At 39.1% G+C, this 25624-nt stretch overlaps 1 protein-coding gene across 2 annotated transcripts in view; it reads left to right on the forward strand.

Annotated features, from left to right (window-relative positions):
* Positions 1 to 25624, forward strand: part of MEI1 (meiotic double-stranded break formation protein 1) — a 59577-nt gene that overhangs the window by 22337 nt on the left and 11616 nt on the right. The window contains exons 11-24 of one of the 2 annotated variants that reach the window (XM_089523733.1): positions 1664 to 1798; positions 4030 to 4144; positions 6440 to 6531; positions 8147 to 8288; positions 8696 to 8807; positions 9003 to 9063; positions 9386 to 9483; positions 12020 to 12194; positions 12301 to 12448; positions 13641 to 13925; positions 16237 to 16402; positions 18485 to 18589; positions 20701 to 20811; positions 23265 to 23446. In XM_089523733.1, coding sequence (XP_089379859.1) covers positions 1664 to 1798; positions 4030 to 4144; positions 6440 to 6531; positions 8147 to 8288; positions 8696 to 8807; positions 9003 to 9063; positions 9386 to 9483; positions 12020 to 12194; positions 12301 to 12448; positions 13641 to 13925; positions 16237 to 16402; positions 18485 to 18589; positions 20701 to 20811; positions 23265 to 23446 — 1927 coding nt within the window. Of the gene's footprint in view, positions 1 to 1663; positions 1799 to 4029; positions 4145 to 6439; positions 6532 to 8146; positions 8289 to 8695; positions 8808 to 9002; positions 9064 to 9385; positions 9484 to 12019; positions 12195 to 12300; positions 12449 to 13640; positions 13926 to 16236; positions 16403 to 18484; positions 18590 to 20700; positions 20812 to 23235; positions 23447 to 25624 lie in introns of both variants that reach the window. The other variant, XM_089523734.1, reaches the window with a different exon arrangement.

Raw genomic sequence — 25624 nt, forward strand, 5'->3', positions numbered from 1 at the left:
TCAAGTCTATGAAAGCTCATGCTACCAACTTATCCCTTTCAATTAGTCTCAGAGGTGTTACAAGATCCCTTTGCATACGGATTTTCAAGACTAACATGTTGTATCTTGGAATAATTACTATGCTGCATTTCTCACCAATGTTTAGTCTTAACAATAAATTTGCAGTTTAGTTAATTATTGTTTGCCTTTGCTTTCCATGTAATCAAAGTGGATTTGTGGATTTATTTCATACAAGCACTGAAATGAAACCTTGGCAGTTTCTGCAAGGAGTGTTTCTTACCTCTTTTTAACTCATAAAGCAGTTAGTGAAGCAGTAGAAATAATGTGGCCTTCCCAGGCTTAGTTAAACTGTACTTTACATCATCCCTAACCAGCATATCCAGTATTGAGTTTGAGAGATGCAGTCCAATAACATCTTGGGGGGGGGGGGGGAATGCATGATTCTTAGCAAGATCTTGAACAATTACACAGATCTTAATTGGAGCTGTTACCATTTAATCATATTCTCAAAGTGAAATTACAGCATATATGACTATATTGCTGTTAAGTGCAAAAAACTGTATCCTTCACTCATAGCCATATGCCCAGTTATGTACAGATAGCACCTACTTATGTGTTTTTTTAAAAACACTACTTTTTTCTTATTAAAAATGCATAATAATAATAATAATAGGTTTTATTTATATACCGCCCAATCACTGGGAATCCAAGCGGTTTACAATAGAGGGGATAACAGACAGTTCCCTGCCCACAGGCTTACAATCTAAAAGACACGACACAAAAGGAGAAGGGAATGGTGAGGGGGGAGGGAATCAGGTCCAGCATTCTTCTCTCCCTCTGAGGCCTGGACCAAGGCAGATGGACCGGAGGGAGGGCTCTTCTTCTTCAGGCTAGCCCCTGATGGAACTGGGCCAGCCTACTCTCTCCCTCAGAGGCTGAACGATGACAGTTGGGGAGGGAGGAGCCTCTTTCTTCAGGCTAGCCCCTGATGGTACTGGGCCAGCCTTCTCTCTCCCTCAGAGGCCAAAAGATGACAGTTAGGGAGGGAGGAGCCTCTTTCTTCAGGCTAGCCCCTGATGGAACTGGGCCAGCCTTCTCTCTCCCTCAGAGATTCTGACAGAGTCCTTGATACCAGAATGCTGTACATGATGAGCAGTGCCACAAAACCCTTGTTAGGAAATCTGTGGACCTTTCACATATGCAGTGACTTTTTGTCATTATGCACATAAATGTTAGCAAACCATATTAGATATTCGATGGATCTGGTTCAAAACACATACATATATATCTGTTTCATATGTAACATGTTTTGTTTATAAGACATGCTATAGGTAACTATGAACAGGGATTGTAGGTTAGGAATCCATCTGTTTGGTTTCTAATGCATACCGAAGTAGTACTTAAAGGATTTAGCAGGCACAGAGTGAGCCTGACGATTAGTAATGAAAGTCGTTATGATGTTCATGTATGGTATGTTTTACTTTCTTGGTTCTTAATCTTGTTACTTGAAGCTGAAAACAATGGCACGGTGCAGTTAGGATTTTTATTTCTGATGCTGGTGAGCTGATATTGAGAGTGATTTAAAAGGCTGTATAATGTAAATCAGGATTTTTTTTCTATAGGTGGCTATTCTTTAAATATTTTTAATATTTCTTCTCTTTAGGCAGCCAGTAGAAATAAAACTGTTTACAAATAATGCTCTCTTTAGAGATGCCATTAATATTCTTCTGGAAGCTGTAAATTCTCCTGTTCTTGAAGTAGCAGGTGAAGCAATGAAAGCTGCTACTGCAATTCTGAGGTAAGTGAGGAAGATTTGGGTCCAAAACAGACTGCAGAAATAATCCAGTTTGAGACTACTTTAACTGCTTGGCTCAATGCTAGGGAATTCTGAGAACTGTAGTTTTGTGAGACATTTAGCCTTATCTGTCAGAGAACTCTGGTGCCACAATAAATTACAATTCCCTGGATTCCGTATCACTGAGTCAGGGCATTTAAAATGATCTCAGACTGGATTATTTCTGCAGTCTGTTTTGGACCTTGGTCAGTTTTGGAGTGAGTTATAGGCACACAGTTATCATTCTGTTCGTTGTTCTACTTTTCTATAATTCAGCTTGTCCTATAGAGAGGTATATTCAGCATAAAGTCATTGGTAGTATCTTTATACAAGTGTAATGTCTCATGCCTTATCCATGTTCTGCTCATCACAAGTATTTATTTATCTGAGGTCTAATTCAGGCATTTCTCACTTCACTTTCTTCAACATGTATGAAAGGGAACACTAATCTTTGTGTCATTATGCTTCTCATAGGGAAAACAGCATGCCTGAAAATGAGAGCTTTCTATTCATGTGGAAGTTTCCCATCTTCTTCAGACACATTGCTTTCAAAGTAAATAAAGACATAGGTGTAAAAACTAGTTACTAGGGTCTCCCCTCAGTGGTGTCACTAGGGTTGGTGTCACCTCTCCATTTACCTCCTCCCATACTATACAGAAACCTTAGTAATGTTTTTTGTACTAATGTTACTCAGAAATTGTATTTCCTGTATATCACTGAATGTAATAGCAATAGTTGTGACATGAACAACTAGCAAAATTAAAATTATACATTTAAATTACAATATCATACACACAACCTGAATGTATTTACGTGTACATAGTTGCATGTAGTTAAAGTGAAAATTTGGTAAGATATGATGTGTTTAATTTTTTTTAAAAAAATAATAATAAATATTTTTAAAAATTTAAAATTTAATTTTAAAAAACCCTCTGAGGCCTTTTTTCTTCTCCATCTGAGCCTTGCTCCACTCGGATCATCTCTTCCACTGAACTTCAGCTTTTAAATGGAAACAGGCAAACATCACAGCCTGTTTCTGCCCAAAGGCAGATGTTTGGGAGGCAGTGGTATCACCTGGTTGGGCCTACACCTCCTAGTGTAAACCCTGGCTCCCCTGCTCATGTAGGTGGGTAACAATGACAGTGGAACACACTCCCTCAGAGAGTGGTGGAGTCTCCTTCCTTGGAGGTCTTTAAACAGAGGCTGGATGGCCATCTGTCACAGGGGATGCCTTGATTGAGAGTTCCTGCATGGCAGGGGGTTGGACTGGATAGCCCTTGTGGTCTCTTCCAACTCTATGATTCTATGATTTGAATCAGGCTTCTATTTCCCCACATTTCAGAATTTACAGGTCCAGATACTTCTTCTGTCTAGTAATTTCTCCTGATTTCTCCAAAACCTTTTCATTTTGCTTCTTGCTTTAATCTCCAAACATTTTTGGCAAGAATTAAACAGGTGAGTGCTTGGATGCAAAACAGATAAATGTCCTTCTGTCACCTATTAACCTTCAGAATTCCACTCTTTCTTTTCCCTTTCTTCCCCATCCTTCCTATTTTGTCATTTAAATTTTTTTAAAGATTTAAAATTTACTCCAGACTCCAGAGCTTTAGCACGAAAGCATTAGGCTCCTGTGTTTGGAAAGATCAGTTCCCTCTTCCACTAGTCAATCTGATGAACTCAGGGACTTTCCAAATTATTTAAAACAGTTGTGATATCTCAGTACAAAAAACTTCATTTCTCACTCATTGGGACTTCCCTAAAAAAGCATTTTCAATGAACACAAACCTCTTCAGTTGGGGTGAGGAAGAAGGATGAAGGAAGCTGGGTAGGCAGTTTAGTCAATTCATGTTCAGATTTCATAATGCTATAGACAATTGGCCAGTGAAAGACCTCTTCTGTGTCTTCACTCATTATTTGCTCTGGAGATCTAGATTATTATTATTTTTCAAAGGCAGTGTTTCAAAAATCTTACTATGCTATTCTGCCCATTTCATCCAAAATTCAAGTAAAGTTTGAAACTAGTTATCTGGACCTTTTGAAAAATGGAGCTTTTTGCTGCAGTCTAGAGGCATTCCCTCTCTTTGACTGCTTTCAGAATTGCCAGTGCCCAGATTAGTTTCAGTCTCCCCACCAATTTTTTTTTTTGGCTTAATATATTCTTACAAACAGATTGTGTATTGCACTTTTCACCACAGAAAGGATCATGTAAACTTTCCACCAATAGAATATGGAGAACTACAGAAGCTGGTTGAAGGTGTACTGAAACGCTGTAATGATCTGTCACTGGCACCTTTTAATAGGAGGCTCATGGTTAGTGATTCACTGTTCTTCTTCATTCTGGTGGGGTTGAGTGGTGGGCTGTCTCATACATCAAATTGCTTTCATTTTTCATGAGTGATGAAAAGTCTTCACACTAGCAAACTCTTGTTGCTCTATCTGGCAGAGGTGAGTATTGGGGCCCCATCCCTTCTCATTAAAGGTAATCCTCTCCACCTTCTTCAATTAAGGTGTTGCAATACTGCTGGGAAAAAACAGTCACTTAGTAGTTAAGAATACAGTTGATCTTATGTATCCATGGATTCTGCAACCACGGATTCAACCACCCATGGCTTGAAAATATTTTTTAAAAATTAGAAAAAGATTTTGCCATTTTATATGAGGAACACCATTTTACTGTGCCATTGTATATAATGGGACTTGAGCATTCACGGGTTTTGGTATCCATGGGCGGTGCTGGAACTAAACCCCAGTGAACAAGCGCCCACTGTATGGTTCAGGACAAAGTAGATAGCTATATTTCTTTTAAAATCTTAGTGAGGCAAATGGTAACATTGAAATGTATTTTGGCCCCCAACAGACATCAGTTTCAGTTTCTTTCTCAGATATTTGTTAAATCCCACAGGAGTTGCTGATGATATTAAAATAATCTGAAGATGCCAGCCACAGATGCTAGCGAAACATCAGGAATAAGCTCTTCCAGAACATGGCCACATACCCCCAAAACCCCACAAAAAACTATGAGGGACTCTATTCTCAGACAGGGTAGTAGGGGTGCCTTACCTTGTCACTCCCCTTCTTGACCTCAACAAAATATGCTTGATGCTTTAGCATAAGAAGATGTTGCTTATTTTAATTCCTTATGCCATCATACTTGTTCCAAGACTGATTACCTGTTAACTTCTGTGTCTAACACACAAGCTTCCAGAGACTGAAAAAGAGCCCATAGTAAATTTTGTCCACGCACCAGTATAAATGCTTCTCTCAACCGAGCAGAACACTTTTAAATCCTATAATTTGAGACCTAACTCCATTTTTCTGAGTAGTAACAGAATTATAGACAAAAGGGAATGTTTGCATTTTGTCAGCCTATCTGTTTAACTTGTTAACTGAATATATCATACATAAAGCAGGATTACACTTGGAGGCATGAAAATTGGAGGAAGGAACATCAACAATTAACATATGTAGGTAACATAATGAAATGATTACTGAAGAAAGTAATGGAAGAAAGTGCAAAATCAGGTTTATAGTGGAACATTAAGAAAACAAAAATAATGACCACATATTTACATAACTTTAAAATAGGAGAAGACATTGAAATAGTTCAAGATTTTCTATACCTTGGTGCAGTCACTACTTGGAATAGAAACTACAATCAAGAAATTGGAAGAAGACTGGGGCTTGGTAGGGTAGCTATGAAGGAATTAAATTAGATCGTGAAGTGTAAACATATATCACTGAATACTAAAGTTATGATTGTTCATGCTGTTGTATTTTCCTTTTCTATGTATCATTGTTAAATCTGGACAGTGAAGAAAGTTGATAGGAAGAAAATCAACTCATTTGAAATATGGTGCTGGAGAAGAGTTCTGTGTACTACTAAAAAAAACCCTAATAAACGGGTCCTAGAGCAAATCAAGCCTGAACTCTCTAGAAGCCAGAATGACTGGATTGAAATTGTCATACTTTGGCATATCATGAGAAGACATGACTTACTAGAACAGACAATAATGCTGGCAAGGTAGAAGGAATTAGGAAGAGAGGAAGACCACATTCCAGATGGATAGACTTCAACCAAGGAATCCACAGCCCTGAATCTGCAGGACCTGAACAGGGCTGTGGGTGATAAGTGACTTGGAAATCTCTCATTTATAGGATCTGCATAAGTCGACTTGAGGGCAGTTAACAACAAACTGGAAAACAGAACTTTCTTAACCAACATTTCTTTTCTGCAGTGGGTAAAGGATTTTCTTTTGCTGTGAGGTGACAGTTTTTTATCTGTTAGGTTTAGTTTAGAATTTTTGATTTGAGTATGGAGCATGCTACACTGGGAATTTAACACTGGGCATTATGAACTTGTCTTTTTTCAGGATTTTTCTTGATTTGATTTTTATAGATTAAATAGAAGAAAGTTGATTTTGATTCTTCCAAACTGGAATTATAATAATTCCTAACCATAATAAAAATGAAACAGGTGGGAAAGATAAGTTCATTAGGATGGATGATCAAAATGATTTCAAAACTAATATTTTTTGAATAGAACTGTTACTCTAAACATGAGATTCACATGGCATAAAACATAGTTATTCTTTCATCTCAACATAGAGTCACCTAGGAGGCAGACATCAGAACAAAGCAATTTCACAGCAAGGGCAGTTCCTACAGACTGCCTTGGAAAGCTTCAGAAATGCTTGTAGGTGAGTAATATTTTTGTTCAGCTTTATTGATCTTTTGGAGCACTTAGAAGGCTTCCTGCAGAGTTTATTCACATTTGTATAAAGGAGCTTGTACTGCAGATGTACCAACTGCCCATCTACACCTGAGTATCTAGATAAAGAGGCATGAAGTAGGGTTCCCTGGTTTGCACCTCTATGTTCATTAGGCACAACAGTTGTTCACTTGAAGTTTATTTTGATTTTTTGTCCTAACTGGCAGAAGCAGAGTTTGCTCCATCCCAGGCAGTAATGGCAGATCAGGAGGAGGCAGAGACATTTCACTCTGTCTAGTATCGTAAATTAAATGCTCAGAGAAAAGAGCCAGGCAGTACTGTGCTCCACTTCAAATACAAGACACTGAGCTAACAAGGCCAGATGGGCTGATTAATTGCTGACTATAAATTAGCTTAGCCCAAGTCATTTCATTGCTTCAGAAAAAAACTCTAAAAACGACTGTGCACTGCTAATAGAGAAAATGGGTTGAATCCCAATTCACCACTCCAACCATAAAACAATAGAACAAACTCAATAATACACACACACACACACACACACACACAACCCAATTTTGCAAAAATTCAAAAGAGACTCTTAACAGCATTTGAACAACAATTAGCAGTTGTCATGCTTCTCAAAAAAAGGAGCAGAAAAACTCTGAAAATGTGAATGATAGATGGTAGGATAATGTAGAGCAAACAAATAAAAAACAATAACCCAGGTGTCAAACAGCTAGTGGGTAGCAAAGGAGAACAAAGATTGAGGATGGAGGTCATCAAGCATCCAGTACTCAGGAGGTTCAGGGGCAGCCAGAAAACACAGCAGCACACTATAAATTTAATCTTGTTCCTTTCTCATTGCTGTTCATCATGCTTTATGCTGCTTGGAGTTTCACTGAACACCTGCCATGAAGTAAAAAAAAAAAACTGGTATGGATGGCAGAGGGGAGGACTAAGGGAAACTACAGAGCCTTACTGCATTACAAAACCAAGCTGGGAGGGAATGGCAAAGCATGTCGGTAACATTTCCATGGGGAGCCAGACGTAAAAGTGTCCTTTTTCTTTCCCCAATGGATTTTTCCAGTGTGCTAAATTGGATGCTCCCTCTCGGCTTATTTTTGTAATGCAATAATGCATTACAAACTGTCTCCCGGTTTGTTTTCAGGAACATGCAAGAAAATTCCAGAAAATGACGTTGAAAAAACAACAACTTTATGTTTAGACTTTTAAAAAAACCTGATTAAATCAATGTAATTAAATCAGTGAATTGGTTTTGATCCGCACCTATGTATAAATACCGGTAGCTGTATATATTTAGAGTTCTGACACCTTTAGCTTAATGTGCAAAGTTTGGGATGGGTAAGTACAGTTCTGGTCTCCTTGTTGCCCCCTGCCACTTACATAGTAACTACATGTTGAAAATGGGGAGCAAGATGCTATTTAAGGCTTTGAGCTTTATGATTGAAATGGAATTAAACCTGTTTATTCCACATTGCAGTGCAACAATTCAGGTGCATCAGAAGCCCTTCAAGTTAATGGATAATGTTGAATGATTATATACTATAGCTTCTTATCTAAGCCTTGTGTATATTTTTTTCTAGGTTAGCTGTGGAATGCCAGAATGATCCTCTGGCTCAGGAGAATGCTTTCACTGCTCCCAACTCTGAGAAAAAAGATACACTGAAAAGCTTCTCTGAGTTTCTACTGAGGATGTCTGATTCTCTTTGCATTCCCATAGTCATGGTAGGATTGTTTTTCACTATACTCTTAATCAAGCAGGTCACATATGCTTATAGGAAAGCTAGGACTTTTAAGCGGCTCACACTCTGTGGCACAGACACAAGGAATTTCACCAGTAGAAATGAAACAGTTCCCCATGTCCTCCTGTTCTGCTCCCTGCCCTAATTATTGGTATATACTAAATAATGAGAATTGTTTGAAGATCCTTTAAGGTTGTTGTTGGAAGAATTTATTGTACATTTGAGTTCTTTTTAACAAACTTGTCAGAAACAAGAACTTTCAATTAGACTTTAGCATTTGACTTGGAGTCATAGGCTTGTCAGGTCCATTTAAAAGATTCTTCCTTCCTTTTCTTAATTGCATATTTCTTTCTGTAACAAGGACAGTATGCTTGTTTCTTTGTTCCGCAGAAATATTCTGAAAGGGCTGTCCGTCCATCTCTCATGGAAGTCTTCATCTCAACTCTCAACATCTTATTCATTATTATGCCACATATTTGTAAGATATTCTCCATTAAGTTAGGTAAGATAGAATATTATGTATCCCTCTTTACTATGTATATGATTAAGCAGTAGAATTTGTTTCTGCCTAATACTAATGAGGCCAGAAGTTTGGTAATCCAAATAAACACTGGGTCTCTTTTAGAGTAGATGTTCTTTCATATATTGAACATCCTAATTCAAACATTTTGGATGAACAAAGTTTCTTTTTCTCCAGCAACATCTTCTTTCATCAGACTAAACCTGGAACTAAAGGCCAAATTCTGCACTGGGCAAAGGTATTAAAGAGCTACTAAAACTAAATATCATACTCTGGTCTCTTGAAATACTTCTTTTCATATTTCATGGGTTAATTGCTAGAAATTGCATTTTGTTACTTTCTTCTTTTTCTCAGGTGTTATGAGTTGCTTATAATTTCCATAGAGCAGAAAGTTAGTTTTGAATGCTCTGGAGATGCCAGATAAAATGTCTGAGGTTATAACATTATTATTATTGCTTTGAGGGTTGACATCTTATAGAATAATAAAATATGAAACCAAAGAAAATGCTTTGATTATGATTGTATTGTCAAATTTTCTTTTGCATATTTTTTCCTCCAAGTAACCCTGCTCTGAATCAAGCGTGTTCAAGCTTTCTACATAGCATGTGCCTTAGTCTCTATTCCTCCTCTGAGAAGATGGTGGATTCTTCACAAAAGGGCAAGTTTTATAAAGTAACGTGTTGCTGTGTGCATTTGTAGTACACAGGTATGAGCTTGGGAAGAAAAGATGTGGCATGGAAGTCTAGGGGAACATAAGGTCTGTGCGTGGACGTCTTATGCTGTTGTCAGTTTGTTGCCTCTAAAAAAGGACTCTTCCAATGTTTTTAAAATGAGAGTTCTTGTACCTCCTCCATGAGCCATTTTTTCAGCTTCTGAGGTTGCATGAATTACAAATGTTCACTATACAAATAAACTTCAATTAACAAAGTAGATGTGTTCTTGGGCTCAAGAAAATTTGGTACCAGAGGTAAAATAATGTAGAAAGAATAGGGGTGAATTTTTTACCACAAAAAAGAACAGCACTTCAACATGTTTTCAAGAATATATAATATCAAAACTAACAATAGTTTTGAAATGAAACAGCCAGCTCAGGTAAATTCTGCATAAATACACAAAAACATTTCAAACCTTCTAGAGACCACTTAAAGGCATCTTCCAAATGCTTCTGTCTTTTTTGTTTCACCAGCCTTTCCTTCTATCATTTCTACTTCTGTGGCCAAATGTAAAGATCTGTATAAAATTTACATGTCTTTAACATGCTGGGGAGGGGTAACCAGTGAGAGGCATATCTCTGCTCTCTTTTTCTCTCAGATTTGCAGGTGGTCACACATCCTCAGTGAGAGATCCTGGGGGAAACAGCTGGTTCCCTTGCCTGTTGTGTGCAGATACGTATGTCTAGGATGACATACAGTAAAATCTTGTTCTTCCTCAGCTTTGTTTGCAGTAGTATTATTTATTGTGAATATGCGACTGCAAGTCTGTTTCTCCAACAGACTTCATCCTTCTCCCAGTATCAGTGCTGCCAAAAGATTTGCAGCTAGACAGCGGATGACAGGTAAAGGGGGCTGAGCAGGCATAAAAAGACGGTTATACTTTGCTAACTGAGGTATGTCTGTATTGGCTAATGATCACCTATGATCATTTGTGTGAAGGGAAAAAATTATATTCCCCTCACATTTGAGCAGTAAAGTGGAATAATGAATTAATATGAGGACTATTACTGACCCAGCAATTTAGATAGGGGAACTAACATGCACATGTACCATTGTGTTGGAATGAAAAGCCAGAACTTTATTACTTACAGCTATAAAGAGCCATGCATGGGCCCAAATCCAGACAAATGACCCATTTGTTGACTGATGATCTTATTTTCTTAGCCCATGTGGTGGAAGCTACTTTGTATGGCATAAGTGGGATTCTGTGTGGCCAAAAGCCTCTGTATAGATACCACCTGGGGTTGAGACAGAATGCCCCCAACTCCAAGATCGGTATGACCAGGGTGACCAGATGTCCTAACTGCAGAGGAGGACAAAGCACCACAAAATGTAGGACATTCAAGAAAAATTGAGGACAATACAAGCTAAAGTCTGAAAACACTCATATAAATATAAATTCATGCTTCTTAGTCATGCTTAAAATGGATGACATTTTGAAATTCCTTCTGGACAGAAAGTTGAAATGTAGAACATGTCCTGGAAAAGGAGGACATCTAGTTACCCTGGTATGATTTATGGGATCCAGCCTCAGGCAAAACTGCCCCAAAGTTCTTACAAAAACATTTGCCAGGCAGTAGTCCCATTATATGACCTTGTGGTCGTAGGCAACAGAAATCATACTCATACCTATCTTAGAGTTGGGAGCATTCTGTCTCCTCTCGACAATCCCTAGTCATAAGACATAACTTGAAGGAAGTGGGTTGGATGAAAACAAACCCAAATGCAGACTGAGGTTCAGGAAGATTTTTATTCCATTGGAAAGGTTTTATGCTTCTCCACAGATCTGAATTAAAATGGTTCTAATTGGTTGGAAGCCCCATGAATATGGCATAGCAAGCCCATGAATATGTCATGGGCTTCTGGGATGTGGTTGCTGGTGGCATAGAAGATAGAGCCTTTTTTCCACTTGCCCCGATGTGGACTGAAACATGGGCTCCTCAGGTAATTTTGGGGCCATACATTGGGGTTATTCAGATGGTGAAAATAATCCAGGTAGAATCTGGATTGAATATTTGTAATTCAAATGCATTTTGAATGCATCTGATTATGTTTTGTTAGGGGCTGCCAAAAAAGCCACTTAACCAGGGATAATCAATGTTGGTTTTTTTTCTGAGTTTTTCTAAAAGATTCATGTTCTTGGCTGTGTGACTAACCTATGCAAATAGACCCAGGATAAGCCGGGATACAACATTGCAGGCCTTGAATACATTCACATTATCAACTACATCTTTATTTGAATGCTGACACATGTGAGCAACAGGACTCGAAGAGATGGGCAGAGATGCGATTCCATAGTGTGAACAACAAACCCAGAATGCTTGAGTGAGATTATTTGCATAGTTGCGCTAAAAACAACATGTGAATGGCCCCATTGTTGCCATTATTCAGCAGGAAGAGGCAGGTAAACAGTATTTACTGTTTGTGTGCACATGCATGTATGTATTTTATGTCATTTCCTAATTATTTCCCCCCTCTTAGATCAAGAAATATCTGAACTTCTTCAGAAGAGTCTGCCTGAGTTAAACTTTGGTGTACTGGAAAGCCTCAGCTTCTTATCTGAAACTCCAGATTCCTTCTGTTTAGATGAAACTCTTCGCAGTCACCAGTATAGCCTTCTGCTTCTTTTCTACTTTGCATTTAGTCAAGAAGACAGGTTAGAGAAGTGGCATGAACAGGAAAAGCATGGTGCTGTGACAGAAAACCAGAACCTGAAATCAATCAACATAACTTCTTTTTTAAAAAAAATCTCTTGCTCCTAGGTTTGTTCCAGAAACACAGCTATTCTCAGCTATAAGAAGTTTCCTCCTGTCAGTACAGGACCAGGGAGACTGTCCACCCCCATATGTCTTCAAAGCTGTTTTGTACCTTCTAGCATGCTGTCAGGACAAGACTGAAGCTTTAGACTTGGTAAATGCTGGGTTAATTACTGTTTTTAGGAGCAGCTCTTAATATTTGACTTATTACATTTTTCAAGGCTTTGTTATTGTTCAGCCTTTTCAGACAATTAAAAGTGTTCAGAGTTCTATTTCCATGGTGATTGCAGCCATCTATATCCAACAGCACGCAGATAAATTGCGAGTAGCACATTTCTCATCCTTGTTGATGAGAAAGTAGCCTCGCTTTGGGGCAGTAGCCTTCATTCTCCTTAGAGTTACCTTTTGTAAAAATAGCTAAATGAATAATCTTTGGTTTTTATTTACCACAGTGTTGTAGTGCGCATCTAAGAAAGGGGAAAACTACCACTAAAGATGACAAATAGTGAGGTAGAGAAAGGGGAGTACAAGGTCTGGATGTCTGATCCAGAGCTGAAGTAGCACAGTTAGAGTTCACAGGCATCAAAGCACTAAAAGAAAACACAACAACAAAAACTCTTTGCAAAATGCTACTGGTATGGATTGGAGGGAAGATCATGTATCTTGCCATTGGTGATGTCAAACTACTAAGTAGAAAGTAATTTTTACTTTGGACATGTGTCCTTTATTTTTATTGTAAGCATAAAACCATTGCAAGAGAAACAATAAGGGTGGAGTAGCAGAATGCAGTAGCAGAATTTAAGCACAGGTAAAATATATCTTTATAGCAAAATGATATGAGGATATTTGGATCTTAGCAACAAGCCAGAAGTAACATATTTATTGAAGGCTTTCACAGCCAGCATCCATAGTTTTTTGTGGGTTTTTCGGGCTATGAGGAGTTCTAGAAGAGTTTGTTCCTGATGTTTTGCCAGCAGCTATAACTGACATCTTCAGAAAATTCTGAACATCAGGAATAAACTCTTCTAGAATGCAGCCTCATTGCCTAAAAAACACACAAAAAACTAAATATGTTTTTGTAAGGAAAATTGTCTGGAAAAATGGTGAATTGAGAAGCAACATAGTAAGTTGTTTACTATTGTTTTTCTGCATAAAGCTCTTGGATACATTTTTCTTAGTGTGATAGACATACGTACTTTTTAGAAGTAGTGGATAGTTTAATGATTGTTCTGTATATACTTTCATATTATTATTGTTCCTTTATAGCTGAATAGAACCTTGAAATGTGTATTATTGTGATGATAAATACTCTTAAAAGCTGCATCTTTCATCTCCCCCCGCTCCAGGTTTCACTTGCTACTATAAGGAGGATCCTGGATGCTATATCTGATCTGAGCCTAGTATATGTCCACCATCCTCTGATCCTTAAATTCTTTCTACACTATCCTGAGCTTATGAAAAGATTTGGTCACTGTATTCTCCAGCTCTGGTTTTCCTGTGAAGACTACAGCCAAATTGAATCTGAAGATGCTGTTACAAGTGACTCTCCTGTTTTTCTGCAATCCTTCTCTAGCTTAAATAGTTTGCTCTCCATGCTAAAAGGCAATCTCAGTGCTCTACTTGTGTTGCTGGTAAGTGTGTTTTAATGAATGCAAGGTCACTGAAGGGAAACCTTGAACCTGATAAGGATTCATTTCCAGAATTAATGTATGGATTTCTGTACAAAGTATGGATTGATGGCATCCTGTTTAGTATTTATGAAGTCAAACTGAACTTGAATTCATGGTTACAATTCATCCAACACCCAAGAATGCCTCTTTCCCAAACACACCTTAGAAGCCAGGCAGCACTACCAACATAGGGATTTTTGAGCTGCTGGAAAGGAGGGCAGTGAGTGAAGAAGCACCCACCTGTTTCCCAGCAGTGAGGTGCTTTGCAAGAAGGATTTGTGGCAGGACCCTGCAGAAGTCCTTGTGGCTACCTGTTGGAAAGTACCTAGCTACTGGGGAAAGGCTGGCTGACTCTTCACTTGCTGCCCAAGGCAATGAATACAAGTATATAACATTTTCCCCAGCCTGTACTGAAAACTTTCAGGACACAATAAAACCCCATGCATTGCAGTGCATTTAAAAGTTACTGCTCATACAGGAAGTTCACATACACATAGACATGCAAAATGAAAAATAAAAATATCAAAACAGGAAGAACATTGCATGGATAGAACCACAATTCAAAAAGGATATTGAGAAACAAGTGTATCCAAAGGAAGGTGACTAAAATGAAGGGTCTGGAAACCATGCCCTATGAGGAATGACTTAGAGTATTGGGTATGTTTAGCCTGGAGAAGAGACGGTTAAGAGGTGGTATGATAGCCCTGTATAAATATTTGAAGGGATGTCATATTGAGGAGGGAGCAAATTTGTTTGCTGCTGCTCCAGAGAACAGGACCCGGAACAATGGATACAAGCTACAGGAAAAGAGATTCCACCTCAACATTAGGAGGAACTTCCTGACAGCAAGAGCTTTTCGACAGTGGAACACATTCCCTTGGAGAGTGGTGGAGTCTCCTTCTTTGGAGGTCTTTAAACAGAGGCTGGATGGCCATCTGTTGGGTATGCTTTGATCATGTGGTTGGATTGGATGGCCCTTGTGGTCTCTTCCAACTCTGTGATTCTATAAGAAAATTCTCCACAATAGCAACAGCTATTAACTACTATCAGATTCTGAGGCTATTGGACATTTTGAAAGAACCCAGTATGGACTGTGATATTTGGAAAGAAGAAATACCTAGTTCTATATAGATCTTATAAAGATCTGACTGTCTTAACCTAATAGGGGTGGGAAGAATATCACAATTGTCTATGGACTGATGTCAAGGGCTGTTAGGATTTGCAGTCTAACAACATCAGAAACACTATAGCCATTTAAAATGTTGACCATTTAAAAATGTTGACCATTTAAAAATGTTGACAATATATTTCCAAGTACAGTCAGCCCTTCTTATACACGGATTTGTTATACACGGATTCAAGCATACACGGTTTGAAAATGTTCCAAAAAAGTATAAATTCCAATGATCAAACCTTGATTTTCCATTTTTTATAAGGGACACCATTTTGCTCTGCCATTATATTTAATGGGACTTGAGCATACACGGATTTTGTTATACACGGTGGATCTTGGAACCAAACACCAGCGTATAACAAGGGTCCACTGTATTTCTATGCTACCTATCAGTGTTCGTGTTTGAGCTAATGCTACTGGCTTAAGCAAAAACTGTCCAGGAAAATAAATGTTTTTGAGGAACCCTAATTCTGTTTTGCAAGATGGCTATTTTAATGACTTTCAGATGTGGCCTTTCTGTATTGGATTGTTTGCAGCAGATTGGAAATAAAATCACCCAGTTTTCTATTGATGTGTGCAAGCTGCTGACACGGCTTTTATTTTAGATTGTATTACAAAAATATGAATTCAGATCAAGTGTTAGTACAATCTGTTTACTAAAAATTATTTAATTTTAATTGCTGTTATTTGGATCTAAGTCTTGATCTCTAAGTGGCTTGTTTTTTGCTCTGTGTTGACACATGACATTCACTGACTCCCAATTCAAACCCTTACTTTCCCCTTAAACCTGAGATGGAAAGGATAATATTTTATTCCTATTTTTTCTGTAAAAATGTTTTAATTGCTCTTTTTATGTACATCCCTATTGGTTCTGCTGGACCTCTTGGTGGCTTTCACTACTATCGACCATGATATACTTTTGGGTCCACTTGCTGGGATCAGGCTTGGAGACATTGCATTCTGTCCTTCCTGGAATCTGCTAGTGTTTGCTAATTATTTGTAAATTGGCTTCCAGTCAGATGTCCAGAGCTCTACTATGACAATAGTGAGTAGACACAGCATTCACTTGAATAAAATCTGCTTTGCTTTCTTTCTCAGGACCTTGTCTGCTTTGGCACTGGTGAAGTGGTTCACAAAGTCTTGATTACATTGAAGACTTTTTTGAAACTAAATGAGGATATTCATGTCTGTGATTTGCTTCGAAGCCAGTTCCTGCAGATTCTGCAGAAGCTTCTAATAGAAAATAATTCCAGCACTTTACCAGGTGAGTAAGAGACATGATATTTAAGTCTGGGAGCTGTGTTTGGATACCACATACTCCAAAGGAACTTAATTATTAAATGCTGTCTGCTAGAACTACCTAAGGGGCTGTCCACACAAGTGATAAAATGTAGTTTTGCCCCATTTTGAAACCTACCTGTTTGAACAATACATGTGGCTAACATGGGAAGAATCCGGGTTGAAACTGTGCTCTGAGGCTAAACACCAGAGCAAAATAACCCCTAGTTTGCTCTGGTTCAAGCCGGAAAGTGCAAACTATTCTACCAGCATGTGTACTGTGCACCAGTGCAGAAATATGAGTCCCTTAGCTGCCCATAATGTTTTTTTTGTCGCCTGCCCATGGAATCGATCGTACATGCACATGAGTGATTAGCTGCACCATTGATTCATTACACACCTTGTGAAGCAAAATGATGACCAATGTGGGGTCTCACCACCAATACAGTGCATTTATTGATAACATTAACTGTCCAATAGGGGCCATGGGGAAAGGGGGGCATGTACGAGGAGCCTCCATGACTGTGCTGTGCCAGCATGTCACTGGGTGCACTGATGTGCAGAAGGGTGATTGATCACTTGTGTCATTAATTGGGCAGTTGCATAGCTGGATGTGCGGAGCAGCAAATGGGCTGGTAGGTGGGCAGGACAAGGGAGGTGTGTGCATCTGTGTGCATGTGTTTGTGGTAGAAGAAAAAAAATGGTGCAATGCAGCTTATACCCATGAATGCCCCATTTTGGTGGGTCCATCCTTTCAGATAAAGGGACGGGGTGTTGGTACTGACTGCTTGTTGGTGTTCAACCTGTTGTGGGAGATGGTGGTATGTTCAGTGGATTCTCCCTACAAATTGGGAAACCCTGGAACTAAGCCAGCTTTCTCCCTCTGTCTGCTCAGGCCCTCAGTATCTTAGCAATATTATAGTTTGTAACTAGTACTGTCCCTTGCAGGAGGCAGCGTAGAGGGTTACTGCTGCAAGTTCATGTAAATCCTATGTGTAGGAGAAAGGGTGGGAGTATTGATGTTTCCTTTTTAAATAGGAATTAATTAGCATGAAATAGCACAGTACTATTACTGAATTCTGGAGAAACAGTGTAATAATTACTGTGACCATATATGTTCACAGGAGAAATCATGTCAGTGGTGTGTCTTTATCCTTCATACATAACTAACCTCTCATGAATTGCATGTGTTCTTCGTGAATATACATCCGATGTAAAATCAGTTAACACTCTACAGTAGTGAAGATACATCATTCTCAAGTATGGATTTGAAATGTTACATGATGTTCAAGGAAGTCCACAACAGTTTTCCCCTTAAAGCTAGATGGAATTATTCTAGCTCCTCAAAAGTTTGTCTCAGGATACACAGAGTGTGTGGTATAGGGAGACTGGTAGCTCTAGGAACCCTGGCATTGGGAACCTATTTATCAGGTTTGGTCATGAAGTAACTTGTAGGTTACTGTATATACTCATGTATAAGTCTAGAAATGTACATGAAAAAATTGACCCCAAAAAATCTGAGTCGACTTATCCACTGGTCAGTGTAAGTATTGTATCTTAACTCTTATTTAAAAGATGAAATCATCTCCTGGTGAAAAGCAAGAGTATTTTATGTGAAGCACTGACCCCCTCTACTCTCTCATCCATCCAGTATTAGGAGTAAAGAGTTATGTCTGCTGGAATTTTGTAAGTTCTTTGACATTGTATTGCTTTGCTTCATCTTTTAGATCCTTTGCTATATGCCCCCAGGTTTTACCTTAGACTTATCCACAGTTCATAGCAAAATCCATAATTTTGGCCCCAAAACTTGACCTTGACTTATACATGAGGTTGACTTATAGTTGAGTATATACAGTATTTAGTTTAACCCTTTGTTCAAAGCATGATGCAACTACAGCATCTATGACAGCATTTTGGTTATATTTTGCTTAAATATGTCCAGTGGAGAATCCATCATCTAAGCTAGTCTAGCTTCTCTCCCCTCCCCCCCAATAGCTTTTATTGAAAAATTCTCAGCTGAAATAGGCTTCCCTGTACCTTCTACCCATTGGTTCATATCTTTATTTAGTTAACCAGACGCTGCCACTTTCATTAAACCTCCTCTTCCTGGTGCAATTGAGGTATGTAATGGAGAGAGAGCTGGACAACACAGATTTCAGATTGCTTCATTTGGGTGAGTTTCTGATATTTTTTGGTGTGAGTCTTTGGTTTAGGGATAGGAAAGCTTTATTTGCGGACATACCAGATGTTACTTTAATAGCATGATGTGATGTCATGGACTTCTGGTGTAAAATGTTGTTTAACTTACTATATAATTTAAGGTACAGTGTTTTAACCCATAATGACAACTGTTGTTCGTTTGTTTAGAAATTCTATACCAGATACGAGATACTTGCATTTTAGATATAATTTACATGTATTTTTATATTGTTATATGTATTGTTATATTGTTGTGCTGTGCAATGACCTTTGGTCAAAAGCAATAAAATTTGAATTTGAATTTGAATTTAAGGTACAGAGTGCCCTTGGCTTACGCTGGGATCCGTTCCAGACCCCCCACGTAAGCCAAATACCGTGTATGCTTGAGCCCCATTTAAGTGAATGGGGCTCATGCATGCGGTGGTGCAGCAGCATGCAGGCGCCATGGGCGCGTGCCCCATTCATTCAAATGGGACGTGCCGCCCCGTGCGGCTCTACACAGCTTTGCACGTAAGCTCAAAGACGTGTATAGCACGCCTGCGTATAACACAGGCGCACTGTAATTTGATTATGAAAAGTAATAATGTAAGCAGCTGTCAGGAGGGGAAGGGGAGAATGCTCAAGCGCAGTGCTTACAAGACATGCAATTTTTTCTGTTAGCTCATCTCCCCATCTGGTTGATAATTTCTATTGTTAATTTACTGCAGGCTTTATTTTTAGCTCTGTTACCTCTAGTATGGGCTTCCTTGCCTTTTAGCCTGGTCTCATTCAAGACATACATATTTACCCAAACCTAAATGATATTATTCTTTGCCTCCATCTCTCTGGAGCAAGAAGGGACCTTCAGGCCACTCTTTCTTTTCTTATAGAACATGATATCTTGATCAATCACAAAAAGAGCCATTAGACTCCAGATACATTTTGCATCTCGGGACCTGATCTCCTCTCCAGAGATGATGGGAAAAGTAATTTTCTTTCAAAAGTGTTCTTTTTATGGGAACAGCCTTCCACAAATTGACATTCATAGTTTGGATCTTCTTTGTCATGGACACTATAATCTTCTGGACTCCTATTAACATCAGTAGGCAAGAGATATGGAGCATTTCAGCTGATAACTCTTCTGTGGAAGAAGGTGCTGAAGTAGAAGCTGAACCCATAGCTCTCATATAAAAGCTGTGAATTTTACTTACAAGTACACATTATTTTAAATCAATTTTTCACAAGCTACATGTTTTTGCATGCTGTTTATTTTAAAATGTATAGTTTTCTACATATTTTGATTTCTTTTTTAATCAGAGAATTGTATCACAGAATTGAGAGGTGTATGAAAAAGAAAGGATTACTTGTTTAGCCAACATATTAGCCTGGGAAATGTGAATCAAGTTAGTTAATTTAAAAATGTGGGCCAAATGAAATCTTTGTGTGCACATATTTATGTATAAACTCTCATGCTGCTGGTGTCAAAGAAAATCACAATCTCATCTGCCATAGTCTCCCCCCCCCCACCCCGGGATTAACACCTTTGTCCCTGGTTCTTGATACAGAGGTTATATGGTAGGGATAGGTCATAGATTTCTCCTAAGATACTTAGGAGTTTTGCCTATGTAGCTGTCGAGAATCACTGCCTCATCAGTTTTCTCTAGTCTCTTCAATCAGTTGCCCTAAGAATGAATATTTATTATATTACAGAAGTCAGATATCTGAGTGTTCCAGATCCAATTCTTTGGAGCTTTCAGGAACATTCATTTCTATTCCACAGTCTACAGGGGCATGTCATGGGGATTCTCCACCTATCATGACCCATCCCCTCTAAGGTGTGCCTGATTGTAGGCAGTAGGCGGTTCACTTTCTAGATTGAATACAGGAGAGGATTGCAAAATGTGTGCTAATTACAATCTACAGATGTGACAGTAATCATTATGGAATTTCTTGTTTTCTTTTTTGAAGTAGATATTTCCTGTCAGGGTCTGTAATGATATTAACACCAACTTGATTGGTGTTCTGAGGTGGTATAGCTTTTTCTGTATCAACAGTCTGTACCCAGAGTTTTGGCATATTTGAATACTGACTTTTTCTGTCACACAGTCAGCAATTTGTCTGGAAAATGCAACCCAAGTGATCATGAAATTCTTCAACCATCCCTAAATTTCCTCTACTGGAGTCTTCAGCAGACAACACTTTCCAGTCGGCAAAGAGGTATAAAGTTAAAATTTGATTTTGTGATTTAATTCTGATACTTCTTTCCCACAAGTTGAGGACTGATTATATATCGCAGTTATGTCTGCACAATCTGGTGCAGATGTAACAATAAACATCTAGCCATAACTGAATGATTTTGTTTGAGTTTTCAATTAATGCTATTATGTTCAAATCTGGAACTGATTAATCTTTACTATGGCTTAGGGAACAGACCAGTTTGACCAGAGTTTGAGGTTTGCTTGCTTCCCTAAATCAAGACAAACCCCTTTTCATTCAGGTTTGGACTGTACAAACAACCCCAAAGGGGCAGCTTCCAGCCACCCCTTCTTCAGCCAGATTGGGGCCGTGGAAACCACATGCTGTGGCCCCAATCCAGCCTTTCCAGGGTGCCATAGCTGCATTGCTGCGGCTTGGCGGCGCTCCTTCGGTGCTATGTCATATGGTCACAGTGCTGGAGGAGCACCATGACGCTGTGCACCATGTGGAACAGCTCGCAGCGTCAGAGTGCCTTGGGGGGCAGAGTTGAGGCATGCATCATGTGGACATGAAACACCGACTCCGCCCCCAGGCCAGCCCAAAGTGCTGGTTTGTACAGGGCCATAGTTAATTGAAAATAGAAGAGAAAGTTTCCAAATTCTTTGCAGCTGTGCCAAAGGAGAAGATAAGAAGAGAAAGTCAAAGATGCCAAGGCTGTTAATATAACACTAAATCATAGTTGAATTTGTATCCATATGAAACTGAAATATATTCTATACCAACGGTTCAGGCGCTGACTTTTAACGATCTCAATGTGGCAGTTGAAGACCCAAGCACCCCGTGATGGAGTGAACTCAGTCACTATTCCCAGCTTCTGCTAAGCTAACAATTCAAAAGCATGTAAAAGTGCAAGTAGATAAATATATACCACTTAGGTGGAAAGGTAACAGCTTTCCATGCAGTCATAGAATCAGAGTTGGAAGAGACCGTAAAGGCCATCCAGTCCAACTCCCTGGCATGCAGGAAATCTCAATCAAAGCATCCCCTGTGACAGGTGGCCATCCAGCCTGTTTAAAGACCTCCAATGAAGGAGACTTCACTACACTCCAAGGGAGTTTGTTCCACTGTCAAACAGCTCTTACTGTCAGGAAGTTCCTCCTAATGTTGAGGTGGAATCTCATTTCCTGTAGATTGCATTCATTGCTCCGAGTCCTAGTCTCTGGAGCAGCAGAAAACAAGCTTGCTCCCTCCTCAATGTGACATCCCTTCAAGTATTTAAACAGGGCTATCATATCACCTCTTAACCTTCTCTTCTCCAGGCTAAACATCCCCAGCTCCCTAAGTCGTTCCTCATAGGGCACATATCATGGAGTTGTCTTTGACAACACTGGCTCCCTCAGCTAAGTAATGGCAATGAGCATGGCCCCCTACAGTTGGACATGACTTGACAATTGTGTCAAAGGAGAAACCTTTGCCTTTACCTTTTATGTCTCTCTCACTGTATTATGATCATGACCCATCACAATTGCACAAATATTGGGGAGTTATGGTTGTTATGTGCCTTCAAATAATTTTTGACATATGGTGACCCTAAGGAAAATGGCGACCCTAAGACAAACTTATCACAGAGTTTTCTTGGCAAGATTTGTTTGGGTGGGGAGGTTACCTTTGCTTTTCTCTAGGGCTGAGAGACTGTGACTTGCCCAAGGTCACCCAGTGAGTTTCCATGACTGAGTGGAGAGTCAAACCCTGGTCTCCACAGTCATAATCCAACATTCAGACCACTACACCATGCTGGCTTTTGGAGTTATGATTATTTGCATTTTTTTCCTGCATGGTGAATACATATAGTATAAAGCCTCTTCAAATATGACAAATATATGTGTAATCATGAACTATTATCTGGAATAATCTATAAAATAAAAACTAAAATGCACTCAATTACTATGTGTCTTCCAACAATGAACCATCAGAGGGTTTAAAGATGTGGTATTATCAGTAATGGTGAAAGGGCTACCTACAGCAGCTACAGAGATGTCTGATGGTGGGTGGTGCCACTCTTCTAATTGTTCATTTTACATTTTAAAGACTTTTTACAAATCTATTTATTTACTTTTTCCTATTTTCAATAAGATAGCATTTAAAAATAGCATAATAGAAAGAAAAACATTATATAGAATTAATAATGAATTTCCTCCACATAACTACAGAAATTTTTAAAATAAGACAAGCATAAAGTATAAGTTTGGCTGATGAGATGTTATAGGAGTTGAACTACAGTATGATGAAGGTCACATGTACCTCTGCCCTGTGTTTAAAATCATTGGCTGTAATGTTTTTCTTTCAGGACAAGGACAATGTCACTTGTAGATTTTGGTAGCTACTGACAATTGGTACTTAAAGTTCCCATAACTGTTAACCCTCTATTGTACCCATGTCACACAGCTTTGCTGGCCCCTTTCTTTCCTTCACAGTGGTGGCAATGTTATTTTCCAATGCACCTTTGCTTGAGCTACTTGAGAAAGTTCTCCATTGCACTTGGATGCCAGCCTCTTCATCTGAACCTGCTTTCTCTGCATCCAGTGAAGCACTGCTGTGCTCTGCTTGGTTGCTGACTGCTTCCCTCTTGAGTCAACAAAATGCGTACAATACAGAGGTTAGAAATACTATCATCCTTATGCACAACTTATAAAAGGAAGGGTTAAATACTAATAAGTAGACAATTGTTTTTTGTAAATATGGACAAGTCACACTTTATTCTATAGCAGGAACCTGATGCAGCCAAGCACTGTTAGCTCCCATTAACGTTCCCTAAATCTGTTATATTAATAACACACTGACCTGGTTTGGAAAATCAGCTTAATAAACCAAGATATGAATGAGCATTTTGTCTGCACATGGAGTCTTTTCATTCTTCACTGTGTGGCACAAGCAACTGAGAACAAAACAGGGATAAAACCCTGGCATAAAAATGCTTCCTGGGTCCAGTGGCAAAGTGTTTGCATGGACAGAGGAAAGGAAAACACAAAGAAAGCTGGGACAATAGGAGCTACAACTTTATTTATTAAAGCTGAATAGTGTTGGCATGGCAGGAGAAATAGATCCAAACGTTAGACTGCCAGCCTGTTAAGCACAAACCACCTCAATCTGGTTTTTGATGTGCTCAACCTACCTGTTGAGGTGCAACATCAAATAACAGCTGCAGAATCCACTTGGGTGTAAGCCCCTGGATACTTACCTACAATTTGTTGTTGTTAACTGCCCTAAGTCAATCTCGATCCATGGCAACTCTGTGGATGAGAGATATCCAAGACTCCCTGTCCTCCATTGCTCTGCATAGTTCCTGTAAATTCATACCCATGATCTATTTAATAGAGTTCATCTATCTAGCATGTGGCCTTTCTCTCTTTCTACTTGGGCCCACCTTTCCTAACATTATTGTTTTTTCCAGTGAGTCATGCCTTCTCATGATATGTCCAAAGTACAACAGCCTTAGTTTTGTTCTCTTGGTTTCCATGGAAGTTTCTAGCTTGATCTGCTCTAGGACCCATTTGTTTGTCTTTTTGGCTGTCCATGGGATCCTCAGTGCTCTTCTCCAGCACCACATCTTGAATGAATTGATTTTCTTCCTATCCTTTTTCTCAACTGTCCAGCTCTCATATCCATACATTGTAATAGGGAATACAGTGGCTTGTATAATTCTAATTTTTGTGCTCAATTGTATAGCTTTGCATTTTATGATATTTTCTAGTTCTTTCATAGCTGCCCTCCTCATTCTTAATCTTCTTATGATTTCCTGGCTACAGTCCATGTTCTTATCAATGTTTGATCCCAGGTATGAGAACTCTTTTATTATTTCTATTCTTCATTGTCTAGGTTGAATATGCCAGACAACCTATGGGCAAGTGTTTGGATTCTTTGTGGTCATTATTTTTGTTTTCTTTATGTTGAACAGTAAGCCTGCCTTTACACTTTCTTCCTTGGCTTTCCTTAGTAGTTGTTTCAGGTCTGTGAAGTTTTCTGCTAGTATTATGGTGATTTAAATTGTTAGTATCCCTTCCTCCTATTGTTACTCCTCTTTCCTCTTTGTCCTGGCCTACTTTTCTTACAATATATCCTGCATATAAATTGAACAAGTAGGGTGATAAGATGCAGCCTTATCTGACTCCTTTTACAGTTGGGAACCAATCTGTTTCTCCGTGTTCTGTTCTGACAGTGGCATCTTGTCCTGAGTACAGATTTCTAATCAGGACTATCAGATGTATTGGCACTCCCATGTCTTTAAGGGCATTCCATAGCCTTTCATGATCTATGCAATCAAAAGCTTTACCATAGTCTATAAATATAGTCTATAACAAATTGTAAGCCACTCTGATAGCCTTGGCTGAAGAGCGGGGTATAGTAGTAGTAGTAGTAGTAATAATAATAATAATAATAATTATAAAGCACATGTTAATTTTCTTTTGGGATTCCCTGGTGCGCTCCATTGGCCATCATATGTTTGCAAGGTAATCCTTGCAGTGGTGGCGAACCTATGACACGCTTGCTAGAGGTGGCACTCAGTGGGCACATGCTTTGTCACCCCACCACAGAGTTCACCAGAGTTTGTTTCTAGAAAGCCAGAGGAACATGGCACTTTGTGATAAATAAGTGGGTTTTGGGTTGCAGTTTGGGCACTCAGTCTATAAAAGGCTTGCCATAGTGCCTCTTCCTTTCCTGAACCCCTCTTGGACCTTTGGGATTTCTCTCTCTGCATTTATGGTTGAAGCAGATGGCTTGGCAGGAGTGGCCAGAGACTGCTGTGGCTGTGGTCAGGCTGTGATTGCACTGGGGC

The sequence above is a fragment of the Sceloporus occidentalis genome, unplaced genomic scaffold (assembly GCF_023333645.1).
Source record: "Sceloporus occidentalis isolate IW3139 unplaced genomic scaffold, rSceOcc1.0.p SCAF_5, whole genome shotgun sequence".
Classification (NCBI taxonomy): Eukaryota; Metazoa; Chordata; class Lepidosauria; order Squamata; family Phrynosomatidae; genus Sceloporus; species Sceloporus occidentalis.